The sequence below is a fragment of the Pseudorasbora parva genome, chromosome 10 (assembly GCF_024679245.1).
Source record: "Pseudorasbora parva isolate DD20220531a chromosome 10, ASM2467924v1, whole genome shotgun sequence".
Taxonomy (NCBI): Eukaryota; Metazoa; Chordata; class Actinopteri; order Cypriniformes; family Gobionidae; genus Pseudorasbora; species Pseudorasbora parva.
In genome coordinates, this window is record NC_090181.1 from 29,630,745 (window position 1) to 29,649,607 (window position 18,863).

At 36.7% G+C, this 18,863-nt stretch overlaps 2 protein-coding genes across 2 annotated transcripts in view; both read left to right on the forward strand.

The window, feature by feature from the left end:
• The first annotated feature begins 6,776 nt into the window (after positions 1-6,776).
• On the forward strand, positions 6,777-9,126 carry socs4 (suppressor of cytokine signaling 4). The gene is made up of 2 exons (XM_067454653.1): positions 6,777-6,947; positions 7,863-9,126. Exons 1-2 carry the CDS (start codon positions 6,828-6,830, stop codon positions 9,021-9,023), a joined length of 1,281 nt encoding a protein of 426 aa, XP_067310754.1. The 5' UTR covers positions 6,777-6,827; the 3' UTR covers positions 9,024-9,126.
• Positions 9,127-10,938: 1,812 nt separating this feature from the next.
• wdhd1 (WD repeat and HMG-box DNA binding protein 1) overlaps positions 10,939-18,863 on the forward strand; it is a 31,216-nt gene continuing 23,291 nt past the window's right edge. Inside the window, exons 1-5 of the mRNA XM_067455798.1 lie at positions 10,939-11,022; positions 11,881-12,001; positions 12,096-12,207; positions 12,376-12,527; positions 15,086-15,197. Of these exons, the coding sequence (XP_067311899.1) occupies positions 11,925-12,001; positions 12,096-12,207; positions 12,376-12,527; positions 15,086-15,197 (453 nt within the window). The 5' untranslated portion in view covers positions 10,939-11,022; positions 11,881-11,924. The remainder of the gene's footprint in view (positions 11,023-11,880; positions 12,002-12,095; positions 12,208-12,375; positions 12,528-15,085; positions 15,198-18,863) is intronic.

An 18,863-nucleotide genomic window follows, 5' to 3' on the forward strand; every position in this document is an offset into this window, starting at 1 on the left:
ATAACTTGCATGAAAAGGGAAACAGAGAGACAGCAGGTATTGAATGAACCTTGCGGGAAATGGGAAGGCTGAGAGCACAAAAAATGCCTGCAGAAAGCTGATATACTAGTTCACATGTCTACACCATGGATCATTACATTGAGTGAGATACAAATCATTGAAATTCAGTCTGTATGTCTTTAATGACTGTACATGGACAAAAACATGAGACAGCAAATACTGACCTGTACATATATGATTTATTAATACAGAACAATGTAACATTTAATTTGTCTATACATCAAATTATTTATATGGTGCTGTATTTGTAAATCTTATAGTTATTATAAGAGTTTTCTGTTTACTCTTATACTATTATCATATGAGTAAATTGCAATGTTTATGGACAGGCTGCTTGTGAAAATTTAGAGAATAAAACTTTAAATTAATTAGAGAACTATAGTATGCCCCCAAAATTGATCTCAAACTAACTCTGTAAATAAAAAATGACCATGGTGAGTTAATGCATTTGCTATATAGAATTGCAAAAATAACCTTGAAACAAAATGGGAAAATCTTGATTTTATGGAATTTTTAATAGTATTTATTATAAATGATTTACAACCTGCCACTCGTGGTCGTCCTAGACTTCTGGGGTCCCTAAACAAAACCCTAAACCCTTTTTCCTGGGGCCTCTGTCAGTACATTCATAAAAAATAAAAATTGACCACCTTAATTTTTTCTTTCAGAGTTTCACTGTCAACCAACAGCAGTGAGTGGAAATTTTCAGAAATACAATAAAAATAAAAACCAAACCAATAGGACAAATACAACACAAAAAATATATGAAGGAAATTAACAATTTACTACTAATAATAGATTGCTATACAGAAACTGTATAAAGTAATCAAATGTTTAAAAAAAAATAAAAAAACACATTGCAAAGTCTTCACTATGAATTAAATATACATTGATTCTCATGAAAGGTATTCATTGAATAGCAGTGAATAATTCTCTTTTCTTTTTTTAAAATAATATTAAATGACACGGACAGCAGGTTTATTATGCTGCTGTCACTTTAAGACCAAATGCACAGACCTAATACACTGACAAGCATTCGATTACTTTCCCATCTTTCCCCTGAAAACATAACTGAATGCGTTTAAGTGAAAAAGTTCCCATGCAAGAAGAACATTTTGACACATTGTTTGTGTATTTGTCAGTTTAAGTGCACGCCCGAAGCCCGTACTTTTCCAAGTTTCTCTCCATCTCGGATCTTGCGGACAGAAAGCCACATGGGAACACCCTCTCTTTTGCAGCTCAATACACTTTACACATAATGTTACATGATTCGACTGATTTGAATGTTAAGTATGGGTGACAGCGCACCAGTTTAAAAGAAAGGAACAGAAAAAAGCATCATGTTTCCATAATTGTTGGAAGCCAAAAGCAAAAAAGAAAGTAAAACACAGCCCTAAATAATTCTTGAAATTCTTTTTTAAAATTAATTTTGTAAAAATTGAGTGTTCATCAGAGTGGACCAAGGCTTTAGGACAATTGAACCATGAATACACACAAAAAAATAAGGAGTTTATGTTGTTGAAAATATATATTTTTTTTTACAAATCCTTCTCCCGTGGGTCAATTTGACCACCTTATGAATGAAACGCGAGGAATGTTTTAGTATACATAGAAAACCTAACAAATGCTCAACATTAAAAAAATTATTTTATAAAGTCTACATGTGTATCTAAATCCATACGGAAGAGATAAATTCAAGAACTGATTTTAGGACCCAGCGGAACAGATCTTTGCTCCATATAGTGCAAGAGTTTTTCCCACAAGAGTTAGGCAGAGACAAATTGACCCAATATGAGATATTTTGAGCTGATTTGAGCTGGGTTATGCATGTATTGGAGAGTTATTTTGAATTTAATGTGAAAGAATGTTTTTAAATTTAAATCGAGTTATTTAAAGGTGAATAAAAAAATATAAAAATGATTTGATATAAGCTTCCTGAACCAAAAAAATGTATAAATAATTTTAGGGCTTCTGATTATTTTGAAGGATTTGTTGCATGTTGCAAAGTGTTATAGCGCCAAATAGACAAATCCATCTGCAAAGGCTCGTATCTGCACATTAGAAAGCATTTTAATATGAGCAAATCACACACCTTGGCTTTAAAATAACATAGCAGACCAATGGGAAATTTGATTTCTCTCAAAGCACCCCCATAACACAGACACCCAGAGCACCTCAGCTGCAACAGCAGTTACAGAAGCCGTCCAGATACTGATACAGATCAATAGAGAGAACATGAACACAAGAGCCATGGAGCCAGAGACTTCCCGCTGATTTAATTACAGACTTTCCATCGCTCAAAGAGCCACCGTTCTGAAGGAACATCAGTAGCATCTGCACTAGAATGATGGTCATGCGATATTATCAGCCAGACATGTTATGAGCCGGTGCAGACAATAGAATCATTATGATAACGGGAGTCTTTTACTGAGAGCCTTAAACTTCCTTATACTATAAACAGGTCTTGGGGGAGGTGTTGAGACTGTACACTGAAAAAAAGTGCTCGTAAAATGAGGGTGAGGCTTGCATGGCCTTTGTTTTACAGTTTGACAACACAATCAAATGAAAAATTCATGATGTCCATGGTTGCTCTGCTGTGCATCAGATCGATAGCACAGTAATAGCTGGCATATCTGAGACCTGCTTGGCAGGGTTCCCTCTTTTTGATAAACTGTGCCATGTTAATGGGCATACTGAGTTACTGTCCTTTTTGTGCAGGAAGATGATTTCTCACTAGCGTACAGATATAGGCTACAGTTTTGTGCACGTATATGATATGGGAGCTTGTTCTCCCAGTTGTCTGATCCTGTTACTTCTTCCAGCTAAACATGCTTCACTTCTGCATTGTGCGGTCTGGTGGGAATCCAAATTTAGTCCAAGTATTTGATAGAAGCAGTGAAATTCTGGTAATTCATGGGGCAGAAGGTTAGAGGGCAATAAATAATGCCGTTTACCAAGTGATTCAAAATTCACTGTGCGTTTTGAAATGATAATTAAAAGTAAATAATGCTGAAAAAAATATAAATTATTTATTGTAATTTTCTGGAATGCACCTAATGTATCCCATTGTAGCATTTTTATTCTAATTATTATTTTTTTCTTCTTGTAGGTAAAGCCATAAACATCAGAGAAAACTTTTTTTGGGCCTACACATGGTTTTGTTGTTTCATTCATTTATCCTCTTCCCAGCATGCACCGGGGCATGAATAATTATGGTTGTGCTGATACTGATAAAACATGCTGTTTAATTGACAGCTCCGGTGATCGCAGATGGACCGTTCTTTGATCGCTTTATAATTTAATCAGTTTAATTAACAGATTATTTTCATCCTTAAAATTATGTGAAGTTAGTCACTGGTTTGATTTACTGACAAATAGACAACATCTGACTGTACATGAATCATTTCATATCAGAAATCTCTGGTCACAGATCAGACATTAAATCACTTTCATGTTGTTGCATTACTGTCGTGTCCATATTGTAAAAGTCTTGTAAGTCATATTGTAAGTTTTCAGTTCTGAAACAAGATATTCTTATAGTATGATGAGTAGCATGCTGATTGGCTCTCAGCAGCTGGAGAAAAAAATCGCTCTGAAAGTGATTCTGTTTCTCTGCCATTATTGGCATAGTTGTGGTGGGGATTCTGTTATTGTTTTATATTTGGAAGGGTTTTTAAAACTATATCTGTGTCGTTATCGTACTTTGTGTGCGGCAATGTTTTATTTTAGTATTATTTGAATTCTAATATAGTGTTTCATTATATTTTGTATTTCCTTTGAGATATATTTTTGGTTTTCATTTTGATTTAAATCATTTTATGGGCTTTGCTCATTAGTTTTTTTTTTATATTTCAATGTTTAATATTTCACTTATTATTATTTAAAAAAAAATCTTTTTGTAATTTTACTTAAACATGTTTATTTCAGTTTGTTTATTTTAGGTTATTTCAACATTCATTATTCTCATCAAAAGTTTTTACAAACCTGATTCTAAAAAATGGTTCAAATTGTGATTAAAAAGGGAATACAATACTTTACAAATCTCATAAATGTATATTTTATATTTTATTCAAAATAGAATATAGATAACATATAAAATGTTAAAAGTGAGACATTTTGAAATGTCATGCCAAATATTGGCTCATTTTGGATTTGATGAGAGCTACACATTTAAAAAAAAAGGGACAGGTAGCAATAAGAGGCCATACATAAGGAACAGCTGGAGGACCAATTTGCAACTTAGTGGGTCAAATGGCAACATGATGGGGTATAAAAAAGAGCCTCTCAGAGTGGCAGTAGCTCTCAGAAGTCAAGATGGGCAGAGGATCAGTTATTTCCCCAATGCTGCGGCGAAAGATAGTGGAGCAATATCAGAAAGGAGTTTCTCAGATAAAAATGGCAAAGAGTTTGAAGTTATCATCATCTAAAGTGAATAATATCATCCTAAGATTCAGAGAATCTGGAACAATCTCTGTGCGTAAGGGTCAAGGCCGGAAAACCATACTGGATGTCCGTGATCTTCAGGCCCTTAGACGGCACTTCATCACATACAGGAATGCTACTGTAATGGAAATCACAACATGGGATCAGGAATACTTCCAGAAAATACTTGTCGGTGAACACAATCCACCGTGACATTCGTTGTTGCCGGATATCTAAACATGATCCAGAAGCGCAGGCGTTTTCTGTGGGCCAAGGCTCATTTAAAATGGACTGTGGCCTGTGGCAAATTGGAAAATTGTAAACAATTGGAAAATTGCTCTGTGCTCAGACAAATCAAAATTTGAAGTTCTTTTTGGAAAACTGGGATGCCATGTCATCCGGACTAAAGAGGACAAGGACAACTCAAGTTGTTATCAGCGCTCAGTTCAAAAGTGTGCATCTCTGATGGTATGGAGTTGCATTAGAGTGTCATGGGCAGCTTACACACCTGGAAAAGCACCATCAATGCTGAAAGGTATATCTAAGTTCTAAAACAACATAGGCTCCCATCAAGACGTCGTCTCTTTCAGGGAAGACCTTGCGTTTTCCATCATGACAATGCCAGACCACATACAACACAATTACAACATCACGGTTGCTAAGAAGAAGGATCCGGGTACTGAAATGGCCAGCCTACAGTCCAGAGCTTTCACCCATAGAAAACATTTGGCGCATCATAAAGAGGAAGATGCGACAAAGAAGACATAAGACAGTTGAGCAACTAGAAGACTGTATTAGACAAGAATGGGACAACATTCCTGTTCCTAAACTTGAGCAACTTGTCTCCTTAGTCCCCAGATGTTTGCAGACTGTTATAAAAAGAAGAGGAGATGCCACACAGTGGTCAACATGGCCCATGGTCCAAACTTTTTTGAGATGTGTTGATGCCATGAAATTTAAAATCAACTTATTTTTCCCTTAAAATGATACATTTTCTCAGTTTAAGCATTTGATATGTCATGTATTCTGAATAAAACATTGAAATGTTATACTTCCACATCATTGCATTCTGTTTTTATTCACAATTTGTACAATGTCCCAACTTTTTTGGAATCGGATTATCCCTTAATACTGAATAAGTTAAACATTAAACTTAAAATTTTAAAATTCTTTCGTAACATTTACTTACTTACACTGTAAAAATACATGCTTTTATTTTTTATGTTCTACAACAAGAAAAGAATAAGAGAAAGGACTGGACTTGTAACAGTTCTTTCTTGTTCTTACACATCTAATATGAAGAGCCTCTCTACACATTGATCCGAACAACCTCTTTTAACAGATCGCAAGAGAATTCATCACTCAATCTCTTGAATGCCATCCTGCTGGCCTCGAACATTTGTGTGTAGAGTGAAAAAGAGAGAGAGACATACAGTGAAAATGAATGAAAAAAAAGATGCACAGGATGTTATGCTTATGAATAATTAATTGTTATATGGTAGCGTGCCTGTGATATTAAACAAAAGAGAGTGAAATATTTTAATATTGGAGAATGACATCAGCTAATGACTTCACAGCCATAATGAATTATTGAATTTATTTTGTAATCCATTTAGCAGGCCGGAACTGCATGCTTCTGATATTACTCTTGATATTTGATACTTTCTGGCTGGATACTAGGAATGGACCCCTGACCACCATCTGAAAGGGGTGTCAAAAATTGCTTTTGCGCCAGGCAAATGTTTGCCGGATGTTCCCAAATTAAAGCAGGGCACATATCAATCAATAAATCAATGAAGTAGAGCTCTCAGTGTCTGTTAGGATATTTCCCATTTCCTTCCTAACAAGGTTGCCCTTGTAAATAGACGTCCATTATTATTGACTAATTACATTTAGCTCATTGATTCATTGATGGTCAGTCAAAGTTCATGCTAAGAACTAATACATTTAAAAAGATTTTAATGTAATGGGCTTGTGCCTTATTTAAGCGATGGGCACGTTTTTGCAAGTAAAACTCTTTAATAATAAAGGAATAACATATACCTCTCTCTCTCTCTCTCTCTCTCTCTCTCTCTCTCTCTCTCTCTCTCTCTCTCTCTCTCTCTCTCTCTCTCTATATATATATATATATATATATATATATATATATATATATATATATTTACAGGTATATGTTATTCCTTGAGCCTACTCATTTAAAATTCTCAATGTCATTTCTTCAGGACAGCACATTCATCGTTGGATATGATAGGTTAACTGTCCATTGACAAAAGTACCTCTTCCGTCCAGTGAAGGGCAAGTATTCCTCTGAGGAATTGATACTTGAGAGGTTTTAAATAGGAGGGATGCGCTTCCTCCCTTCAGTTCATGCCGAGCTCTCACTGCACGAACTTCAGGCATGGAAAAATTCATCACTCCTCTGTGAGGATTGGATAAGATTTTACATCCTGCATTTTATTCTCAAGGTAGGATTTGGATTTAATTTTTTTCATATTAAAGACACAGGTTGAACAAGTTAATGTATTTTTAAGTTATTAGTTATACACTCGAAGATGAAATGGGAAAGTATCCTTTAAAAAAGGTTCAAATGTACATTTAGGCACTAATATGTACACTTTTGGTACCAATATGTACATTTAAGGTTACTGATATGCATCATTTAGGTACAAAGGTGTACCTTTTGAAAGGGTACCGCCCCAGTTACAGCTTTTGTACCTTTTTTTCTGTTTGTTACTTGTATATAGTTGTTATATATAAAATAACTGACATCCTTAGTGCAGATGATCTGTATATAATGCAGCTATTGTTTTGTAAATGAATTTAGGAATGATGAAATTATGTAGACTTAAACTGTTTCATGTTCCCATTACAGTTTTCCCAAATATGTCATTTTTTGTAAAATATTTTTTTATTACATTTAAGAAAACAAAATATATATTTTTTATTAATTCATAATTGTGTGTGTGCATAATATATATATGTTTTGTAATTTAATGTATAAAATTGATCAAATGATGTAAACTGAAACTTTCCTATAAAGTGCCCCGTTTTTTTTTTAATTGTAGTTATTAAATGTAAAATACATTTTAACAAAATATAAGAAAAAAAAGAAAATGTATATAAAAATGTCTACTATTTTAAGTATTTTTTATAGAATCTTGTTCATGTCCTGATAACTTAACACAAAAAAGTGTAGTCCAACTGTAGTTGGATATGAATAGTCTGTGCATAAATATAAAGTGAATTCATTACTTTAGTAATATTGTATGCCTTTCAGTATGGAAACCTTAAACTAGATAATCAATGTAGTAGTAGCATTAGTATTATTCCTCATATTTTTCTTAATTGCCAATCTTAATTGATTTTTAAATTCTGTGCAGCACTTTTCTAAAGAAGGGCCTGCAGCAATGTCAGAGAGGAAGCCCAAAAACTCGGACACACGCCCCAAGAACCTGCGGAGCTGGAGTGCTGATAGTTACATCTGTAGTATTAAAAAACGCTCCCGAGGGTCACGCCATGAGACAGTGCCCAGAGGGGAAGAGGGGGAAAGGACAGATGACCAAAGCGTACGCTCTGCCTCTTGTCCTCGAAGACGTCGAGAGCGAAAGTGCAGCTGCACGATTCCTGGAGAACCAGATTCAGACTCTCCTTGCAGGAAAGGTCTGTCCCGGCGTTCTCTGAGGCAGAAGTTTCAGGATGCTGTTGGCCAGTGTCTTCCTCTCCGCAACCACCACCACCATCATCACCAGTCCGGGTCCTCACGTCCGTTCTCTGTCCTTCTTTGGTCCAAACGGAAGATTCATGTGTCCGAGCTTATGGAGGACAAGTGTCCGTTCTCTCCGAAATCCGAACTGGCTCAGTGTTGGCATTTGATCAAGAAACACGGCACCAAACCCAATTTAAGCATCGAAACCGAACACAAAGGTCCCTTGTTATCCTCCTCACCTCCAGCCCTCATTTCCTGGGAGGAGATCAACTCCTCTGGGGCTTCTAGTCTGGATGACTGGGATCCGTCTTTTGCACATGGGGACGCCCAGTGCTGCGCCCAGACTGACTACATCCTGGTTCCAGATCTGCTTCAGATAAACAACAGCCCCTGTTATTGGGGGGTACTGGATCGTTTCGAAGCTGAGCAACTTTTGGAAGGGCAACCAGAAGGCACCTTTCTGCTCCGAGACTCTGCCCAGGACGAATACCTCTTCTCGGTTAGCTTCAGGCGCTACAGCCGCTCCCTCCACGCTCGGATAGAGCAAAACGGGAAGCGTTTTAGCTTTGATGGCCGTGACCCTTGTATGTACAGAGATTCCAGTGTCACGGGCCTACTAAAGCACTACAGTGACCCTGCCACCTGCCTGTTTTTTGAGCCTCTGCTCTCTCGCCCTCTACCTAGGAACTTTCCGTTCTCTTTGCAGCACATGTGCAGGGCGGTCATCTGTAGCTGTACAACCTATCAGGGCATTGATGCCTTACCATTACCCTACACCTTGAGACACTTCCTTAGGCAATACCACTATAGATGCAATGGAGCTTGTGCTGTTTAGAAACTGTGACAGAAATGGGATGAAGCTTGTGCTTGAGTTGACAGATTGGAAGACACAGCAAATGTATTCAGCACAGCAGTGTGGATGTAGTTACCATCCGGCACAAAAACAGTTTTCTAATGTAATCTTGTGTAAACCAAAGATATGCAGGACACTGGTTCACATTTCTTAAAGTGATAGTTCACCTAAGAATTATGTCATCATTCACTCACACAAAAGATGTTTTGAAGAGCCAAACAGTTGATGGACCCCAGTGACTTGAAAAAACAAACATGGGAAGTCAGTGGGGTCCGCCAACTGTTTGGTTACCCATATTCTTTAAAACATCTTGTTTTATGGTAAGCGGAAGAAGGAAACTCATACAGGTTTGGAGCAACTTGAGGGTGAGCAGGCTAAATTATGACAGAATTTTCATTCTTAGGTGAACTATCCCTTTGTTTTGTTTTTTGTTGCAGGTTTTCTTCTTTATGATTGTCTTTGTTTGATTCATCAGCTGCTATTGTCATTTACCTTTTGTATGCAATATAAAGTTCTGTGGCCTATATTTGTATGATAAAACAGGAATTTAATAACTTGTTTCATCTATTGACAGTTTTTCCTATTGTAGTACTTCCACATTCCACTAGATGGCAGACTTGTAAAACTGACTACTACTACTACTACTATATCTATTCATCTAGTGTTTTACAACTAAACAGTGCCTAAACCATATCTGTTTGAGTAGCAAAACCATGTCAGTATAAGATAATTCTGTCCTGTATAACCACTCAGTCCTTAAGCAATTCAACCACATATTGTAGCCACACATTTTCAATAAAAACAAGCAATACACCCAACAAATAAATTATGACTATTTTGTTTTGCTGTGGTATGGTTTATATAGGCTAAAATCTCCTTTCAGATTATGCTTTATCATGCAATATTTCACTGGGTGAAGTTAACTGCTATTTATGAATCTGTGTGCATTGATGTAAAGACAAAAACAAACTGAAAGGCTTATATTGATTAAAAGGTCAATCATATTCTCATGTTTTACAAGATGTGATATGATTTTCTCTTACTACTTTTGGTTTAGTTTAGATATTTGTCTTTGGTACATTTACTATGTGTGCTAACCTTGGAAAACCGATTTACTCATGATCTGCCAGACCAAGTTAAATAGTTATGTTGCTCAGATGAGGAAATCTTTATGAATTTAACGTGAAGGATCTTTAATATGAACTCATACCTTTATAGCTCATTTACCACTGTGAAATATTGGAAGAACCTTTTATGGAAAAAACAACAAATGTTGCATTCATAATTTGGAAAGTACAGACAGATTTTCCAAGTTCCTCGTGGGCAATTTGCTGGTCACAATTTAGGTGATTTCAGATTTTAAATGTCTCAAAGATCCTTCTGGGGACATTTGGTCTCTGACGTGTAGGCAAATCTGTACACAGATGCACAAACAAAAAATACAATGCCCCAACGTGGCCATGTCTTATCATAATATTTAGTATTGCATTTCATTCTTCAAGCTGATACGAGCTGTTTCCTGGACTACCAAATTATTCAACAAACAGACAATGAGGATATTTTGTCTCTTCTCTTGAAGAGAACTAAACAACCCTAGGCAGTATTGCATTATTGATGCTTATGCCTTTTATCAGACAATTTTGCTGTAGGCGGATCCAATTGCTGTTTGCTTAATTTGTTACGAACGATAACCTTGTTTTTACATGCACCTCAAGCATATAATAATAATAACTATGAGAAATGATAGAGTGATTTATTTTTAACAATAAATAATTATCTAAAATAAAACTTTTAATATAGAACTATTATATCGGTGACGTCACGATACGTCAGACTTTGGGTGGAGTCAATACTCAGATTCAGCCAATGACTTTTGGTAAAAGTTAACTGTCCGTCCCTCTTTTACACGTCACTGTTGTCAGCGCGGGAGATGCGAGCGAGTGTTGCGCTGAATACTCAGAATTACCGCCAAACTAAAGCTGTAAGTACTGCGTGTTTAAAACATGTATGCAGCATATATCGATGTATTGTTGTTTGATTATAGTTGTTAACTTTGACACGTGCCTTCTGTCAGAATATTTTGTTTTTATTCCGCGGTTGTGTATCATTTTGCATGTAAAGCAAGCAGCTGTCGTACATTTGCACTTCTTTGTGCTCCAAAGATTATTTTTCTATAAGTTACATGAGATAAAAATGAACTTGCATTTAGTAAAAGCTGTTTATGTTTGCTTTATACGACGTCTGCTCTCTTTTCAAATGACATAATTTCAATTTCTGCTTTTTACGTTACATCATAGACATTTTGTTCCTTGAGAGATCAAGTAACGTTAACAGTAAGGAAGTAAATAAAACATTATTGTTACAAGTGCCAGTAGTTACAGATTATAGATTTTTAAATTACGTTATATATTTGATTATAGGAGTAAATTAGTATGCTGTAAGAATGAATATTGTATTACCACATGAGTTGTATATCTGCTATATACGCAAATTGTGTATATCAATTTGTGCAATTTACATTAGACTATAAGACTTGATACAGAGTAATATTGTATTGTAATATCACTGAGGATAAATTAATTGATCGAATTAGTTATATGATTAATTTATGCATAATTTTAAATTAAATTATGCTTTAATATCTGTGTGTATATATATATATATATATATATATATATATATATATATATATATATATACAACACACACACACACACACAGATGTGTTTATGCATGTGTATAATATATATTTATGTGTGTGTATGTATGTGTATAAGTTATACATACAGATGTTTGTGTATTATGCATAACTAATATTTATTATTACACATATCCCCAGCCAACATTATCTGTACTGTATCTGATTGTCCTCCTGAGAGCATCATGCCGTGTGAAAGGAAGCCCATGCGTTACGGTCACTCAGAAGGACACACTGATGTTTGCTTTGACAATGAGGGAAAGTAAGTGACATATTTTTCAATCACTCAAAGCTTCTACATTTGATTTCAGACTTAACAAATGGACATGACTAATCCACTTTATGATCTTTCCCAGGTGTATTGTGACTTGTGGGAGTGATGGTGATGTCCGCATATGGGAAAGTTTAGATGATGATGATCCCAAGTCTATAAATGTCGGGGAGAAGGTCTATTCTGTAGCCTTGAAGGTAAGTTAACATTTGTTTTAGTGTTTTTTTTCACAGTTTATTATAAAAGCATAATTACATTAATAATGTTACAGAGTTTTCTCGTAAAACACCAGAAAATGGTCAATTAAATTAAAATCCTGCTGATTTTACTGTTATTTAAATGTCAGTGTTTATTTTTCCCTACAGAATGGAAAGCTAGTTACAGCAGTTTCCAACAACACAGTTCAAATTCATACTTTCCCAGAGGGAGATCCAGATGGCATACTCACTCGATTCACCACCAACGCAAACCACGTCACCTTTAACGCCAGCGGTTCAAGAGTGGCTGCAGGCTCAAGGTATGAGTTGCTTTAGTTCTTTTACATTCGTGTTCTTTAAGGTGGGGTCTAATGCTATTTCATGGATTCTGGCTTACTTACACTGTTAAAGAGTTGGATTTTCATTCTTAAACATGGCCAAAATTAAATGTTTTGGACGTATGACAGAGTATTTCTGTGCCAAATACACTCCTTCAGGATTCAAACAAGTTTCCGAATGTTTTTTTCCGAGTATGGCCCTGTATGTCTTTATAGGGGGCGGATTTGCTTGAATGAGCACTTCTCCCGGATGAGCATCAACGAGCTTCGTTCGGGTTACAGAACCCATCGGCAGTACTGTCATTTTCTTTTTAGACCACGAAATCAACAATGCCACTAAAAAAAAGTGTATATCTTTCTACTATAAGGGAAAGATAACCTTGTTCAACTTCTGAAATAACCCAGCCTTAAAGGATTAGTTCACTACTAGATATTTTACTCAAGATGTTCATGTCTTCCTTCAACTGAAATCTTTTTTTTTAATGGAAAACATTCCAGGATTTTTCTCCCCACCATTGACTTCTGTTATAACCAAAATGTTAAAGGTCAAAATCAATGCAGTTTCGAAGGGCTTTAGAGCCTCTGCGTGATCCCAGGCGAGGAATAGGGTCTTATCTAGCCAAACCGTCGGCCATTTTCAAAAGAATTGCTCATTTTATGCTGCTCTAGGCTCGTTAGTAATTGCACAATCACGTTGAGTATCGCCGCAAGCAAACGTGTGACATCTAATACAAACACCCTTTACCAAAAAACACTCCATCTTCAACTTTAAAATCATCCAAAATTGTCGTTTTACCTTTTTTTCGCTAAAGGATGTTTGTATTAGTCTATGCATGTGTGCTTTGTAAATGTGGGGGCGGTACTTTTGCCTACGTCTAGCGTGAAATTTTCGACGTTATTTCACAATCACTGGTTGCAGCGCAAGAGGAGCAATTTAAGTTAAAACGTTTTTGTTTCTTTTGTTGTTGTTGAAAATGGCAGATGGTTTGGCTAGATAAGACCCTATTCCTGGTCTGGGATCCCACAGAGCCTCTGAAGCGCTTTGAAACTGCATTGAATGACCTTGAACGTTTTTGTTGCAATGAAAGTCAATGGTGAGGAGAGAAATCCTGGAATGTTTTCCTCAAATATATATATTTTTTGACTGAAAGAAGAAAGATATCTTGGATGAGATGGGGGTGAGTAAAATATCAGGACATTTTCATTTAGAAGTGAACTAATCTTTTAAGGGAACAGTGGATGCAGTTTGTTTTTACAGAGGAGCAACAGCGTTCTGGAATTGTTTGATTGTTCACGGTCATGAGTCAAAACTGCAGACGGCAAGTGAAACTGCATAAAATGTCTGCGTTTTGTTGACAATCGGAGCGCAAGTGTTATCAACAACACAAATGTATAGTGAATCGAAACTTATGCAGGGATAATTGCATTTCTGTATTGTGCATGTGTGTGTGGTGCGCTCTTGACCCTTTAGCTCTGTCTACTGCATGCTTGCACAACCTTGGTTGTTTTCGGAAAGAATTGATATTCTCTTTAGAATCTCTAAGAATTGATAGCCTCTTTGGAGATGTATGAAGGATACAACGCTACTCTATCGCTACCCAAGATTAGCATGAGATTGGCAGAAAATGTGTGTGTTATGTACCCTTTAAAGGGGTTAGTTTACCCCAAAATGAAAATTCTGTCATTAATTACTTTCATGTCGATCAAACCCGTAAAATTTTTGTTAATCTTAGGAACAAAAATTAAGATATTTTTAATAAAATCCGAGCGATTTCTGTCCTTCCATTGAAAGTGGAAACTCAGCCGTTCATAAAAAAATTAATATGAACAGCTCAACTGTTATTGCTTTACAGTCTGGAACAAACCAAATTGGTTATTGTGCATCAAGCAAACATGTTCAAGCTTCTGTTTTCCCAAATTAAATCTGTTCATTTTATAAAGCTATCGTGTCTCTTCAGAGGACTTGGATTAAACTGTCCATTCATTTGGATTTTTCTTCGAAGGTCCTACGGGTTTGGAACATGAGTGTATGTAAATAGTGACTGTATTTAAATGTTTGGGGAACTAACTAACCCTCTATGCATGTTTGTCTTATTTCCATGCATTCTTTTATGTATTTTTAGTAGCAAACTGTGTATAAGTTAAAATTGATAACACAAAAATCTAATATTTTATTTTGATCAGTGTCTATGTGGAAAAGAAACCTCTTTGATTGTTTTATGTTTAGTTGTATTTGGTTAAATGGCCGTTTGCCGGATATATGGATTGTTTTGAGTGGATGCGTCATGGATGAAGGCTGTGAGCATGTCACAGCATTGATTGAGCGGTTTTATCCCACTGCCGATGCTTGAATATTGATGCACTGGCAGCTGAGCTCCAAACAGGTTATTTGATTTTTTTTTTTTTCTTTAGAGGTCGGAAATGAGTTTTCATTTATTTCCCCACTTCAGATCAAAAGATCTACAGTGCCAATATGAGTCTCTGTTGAGCTGAAAAAAGTTGGAGGATGAAGGTGCTAATTTTGGCATTCTGTTTTCCAGCGACTTCCTGGTGAAGGTAGTGGAGGTGGCGGACAGCAGTCAGCAGAAGACCCTACGTGGGCACGACGCTCCTGTCCTCAGTGTGGCTCTTGACCCTTCTGATGAGTTCCTTGTGAGTGTCATGGTGCTTTTTTTTAGTGGCCAGCAGGTGTTATTTTTGAATGAGTCTAAATTAAAAATTGCCAGTCAATCGATTCCCAGTGTCATATTTGTTGGATACATTACTGATGAAAAGTTTGTAGTCCGTAAGATATTTTGTTTTTTGATTTTTGATATTTTTAAGAAAGAAATTAATAATTTTTATTCAGTAAGCATTATTCAGTAATGCATTAAATTGATAAAAATAGTTAAGACATTTTTAAACAAAATTCCAAAAGATTCCCATCTCAAATGAATGCTGTTCTTTTAATATTTCTTTAACAAAATCCTGGAAAAAATATAAGCAGCAACTGTTTTTATTATAATAATAAAAAATCTTTCTTGTGCAGCAGAATTTCTGAAGGATCGTGTGACACTGAAGACTAGAGTAATGATGCTGAAAATTCAGCTTTGTCATCACAATAATAAATTACATTTTCAAATATATAAAAAAAGTAACCATTATTATAAAATGTATTACAGGGGTCATATGCACTTGTGTGTTGGCAGTGCCTGTACACAACTATCCTATAATGATAAAAATCCATCCAGTGGTTTATTTTTAATCTCCTTATGTTTTCCCCGTCTCAAATCAAGCCATATAAACTGTGTGACGTAACACGGTTGGACACCCTTTCGGCGATTGTTGATTGACAGCAGCGTTTCACCTCAGACCTGCCCTGAGCGAGCTTTGTCATCATCACAGTGATGCCGTTGTTGATACGCTGGAGCAGAATGGCGTCTGAGGGATTGTGGTGTTCTGTTCTTCTTGGGTGTAATAATGAACACCACAGTCATTCTGATGTTTCTAAAGCCGGAATACTGAAGGTCCAGTGGCGGACTTTTGTTTTCGAAGGGACTATTCCCTCCAAACAACATCATTGCTTTCATGTTTGCGCGAATCATTTCTCACCAGACTGCTTTAAAAATGATGGTCAGTATAAAGCAGGTTTTGCTAAGAAGCTTTTCCTGAAAGAAGGATCGGTGTTCCTGCTGCACCTCAAGATGAAGAGTGTAGATTGTGTAGTGATTTTTACTTTCGTCTACCCAAGGAAACTAAGTAAGGTAGTGATTGGTACTATCATCACTGCTGACGTTGTGATTTATGGATCACACGTCACTTAAGGTGTGGTTATGAGTACATCAGATGACCACCTTCCGCCCCTCTTAGTTTGGGACACTAGTCAAGGTCTTTTACCTCGGCTGTATGAGAACAATCCGAACAGGAAGCTGTCCAGTCATTTATAATGAATGTAAAGGGGGGAGAGTTGGTCAGCTGATTTATCTGAAAGATTGGTGAGATTTCTAACTTGTAGAGCCTCTTCTGTATTATTAAGTGAGACAGACACAATTGTAATAAAATAGATTTTATTAAACAAAAGATAAACAGAACAATCAACACAACTACTAAATGAATACAATGAATGATAAAGGAATAAAGTGCGTAAAATGCATAAAATACATGTGAGTAAGTTAAGTGTGGTTATAGAAGAGTTATGTTATCTTATGGAAAGATAAACTGCTGTTTCTCTGAAATTAAGAAATGAAATGAAATTGAAGAACCTTATTATGTATCAAACAAATAAACTAAAGATTATTGGTTATTAAATGTCCCATAGCATGAAATATTTATTTTATGAGGTTTTTCAACATTAATATGAGTTCCCCAAGCCTGAATGTTGTCCCCAAGTCGCTAGAAATTTTGATCAGTATAAAACGAGTTCAGGCTGTTTTTCTCTGTCTTTGAGAAAATGAGCCCAGACGAGCTGATCTTGAATTCTCCTGTTATGACATCATACCAGGAAAGGTTACCTCCCCTTCCCCTGCTTTGCCCACAGAGAATTAGTAGAGAAAGGATTCAGTTTATCAGTCGCGATGTCAGCTCAGGCTTTACCATATGGATTCAACAGCACCACCACAAACAGTGAGTAACAGTGTTCATTAATGCCTGATCTGGGATCAGTGAGTTCTGATGTGTAGCTAATCATTCAAGTTCACGCAGAGTTTCTTTCTAAATCGTTTAAAACTGTCAGTCCTGCAGCTGGCCGTCTTGATGCATCAGTGAATCAAGCCAGTGACTAAAACCATCAACTTCACGTCGTTTCTGTTAGCAGCATGAAACAAATATGTTATTTAAATGATTAAACTACAGAGAGCAATCAAAGAATACTCTTTATAATGTTCAGATTGGTCAATCACCCGTTTGAATGACGCTGCTCATTATGCTCAATAATGAGAATCAGAAGCTCTTACTGTATTCATGCCGATGTCGTGTTTGCTGTTAGCTGTGGTGAAAGCAATATTGTGAGAGAAATAACATTGCAAAGTTCACTCGTGTTTATTCAGAGCTCTGATACAAACAAAATAAACTTGCGCTCTCAAAAACTCGGTACAATAACATTTCCTCAGCAATCTTTCCCCAGCTCTGTTTCTCTCTGTCTCTCTCTCTCGACAGGCAGCGCTGCAGCTGCTCAAGCTCATGCCTGACTTAACCACGCCTCCTCTGCACGTAATCTAATTTCAAATGTCAAGATCAAAAATCACAACAGTGGGTGTTTTCACTGAAGACTCACAGCAGACACGCCTCTTGAAACAGAGCATTCTAAACAGAGGGCTAATATCATTATAGAAATTATGACATTTTTTGATGTAAAAACCATACTAACAATATAAGTACACCCCAAGACACATTATAAAACAATAAAGCAACCCATGCCATGGGACCTTTAATTAGCATCAGTTATATTACTTGTAATGTAAATTACAAAATCATATACTGATAATATACAACAATGCCAAGGTCTCTAAAAAGAGGTTTGGTTAAGTGACATTTGCGTTCCACGTGGTTGAGTGAGCAGTCCGATGGTGATGACTTCTTCCACTGGTTTTGCTGGGAGACAGTGCAGTGAAGAAAAGAGCTGGAATCTGTTTCAACAGCCTTGAACACAAAGATCTGTGGGATGCTGATCTCCTGGGGCACCAAAGGGTCCTAAAATCTGGAACACGCAGATGAGGCCCTGAAGTAGGTGCAGAAGGTCCTTAATCTGGAACATGCAGACGAAGGAACCTTGAAGTGAAGGTTTGCTCTCCTGAGCTTAACCTTGTTGCAAATGTCTCTGTGTGTCTTCTGCCTCTTTGGACCAGACACTCAGAATTTGGTCAATCTGCTCTGATCTCTTTAGCATGGAGACTCAGGACGTGTTGTAGTCGTCTGCTGGACTAAAACTCTGAACGTAGTGTTGGTTAATGTCTTTTTCCTCAGAGGCTGGAGGCTCAGAACGTTGTCGTATCTGTTGCTGCCTCACAAGCTGTAGATTCAGATCCTCGGATCTTGTGTTGTCTCTCTGATTAAACCAGAGGCTCAGAACTTGGTTGCTCTGTCACAGTCTAATCCTAGGCGGACAGACTCAGAACTTGGTGAACTGTTTGTCGTTTGCGTGGAGACTCAGAACCTGGTTGCTCTGTCACAGTCTAATCCTCGGCAGACAGACTCAGAACAAGGAGTGTCTGTTGAAAGGGTACCTTTATCCTTTTCCGAATAGGAGGAGATTGCAACTTGGTGCTTCTCCATTCCAGTGTTGCTATTGGCTGCTGGCCTCACAGAGGGCACACAGAGTGGCCCACCCTTCTTTCACCTGTG

Coding starts and splice junctions, on each gene's coding strand:
- socs4 (XM_067454653.1), top strand. CDS start 6,828: ATGCGCTTCCTCCCTTCAGTTCATGCCGAGCTCTCACTGCACGAACTT. Junction 6,948..7,862: donor TCCTGCATTTTATTCTCAAG/GTAGGATTTGGA, acceptor AATTCTGTGCAG/CACTTTTCTAAAGAAGGGCC.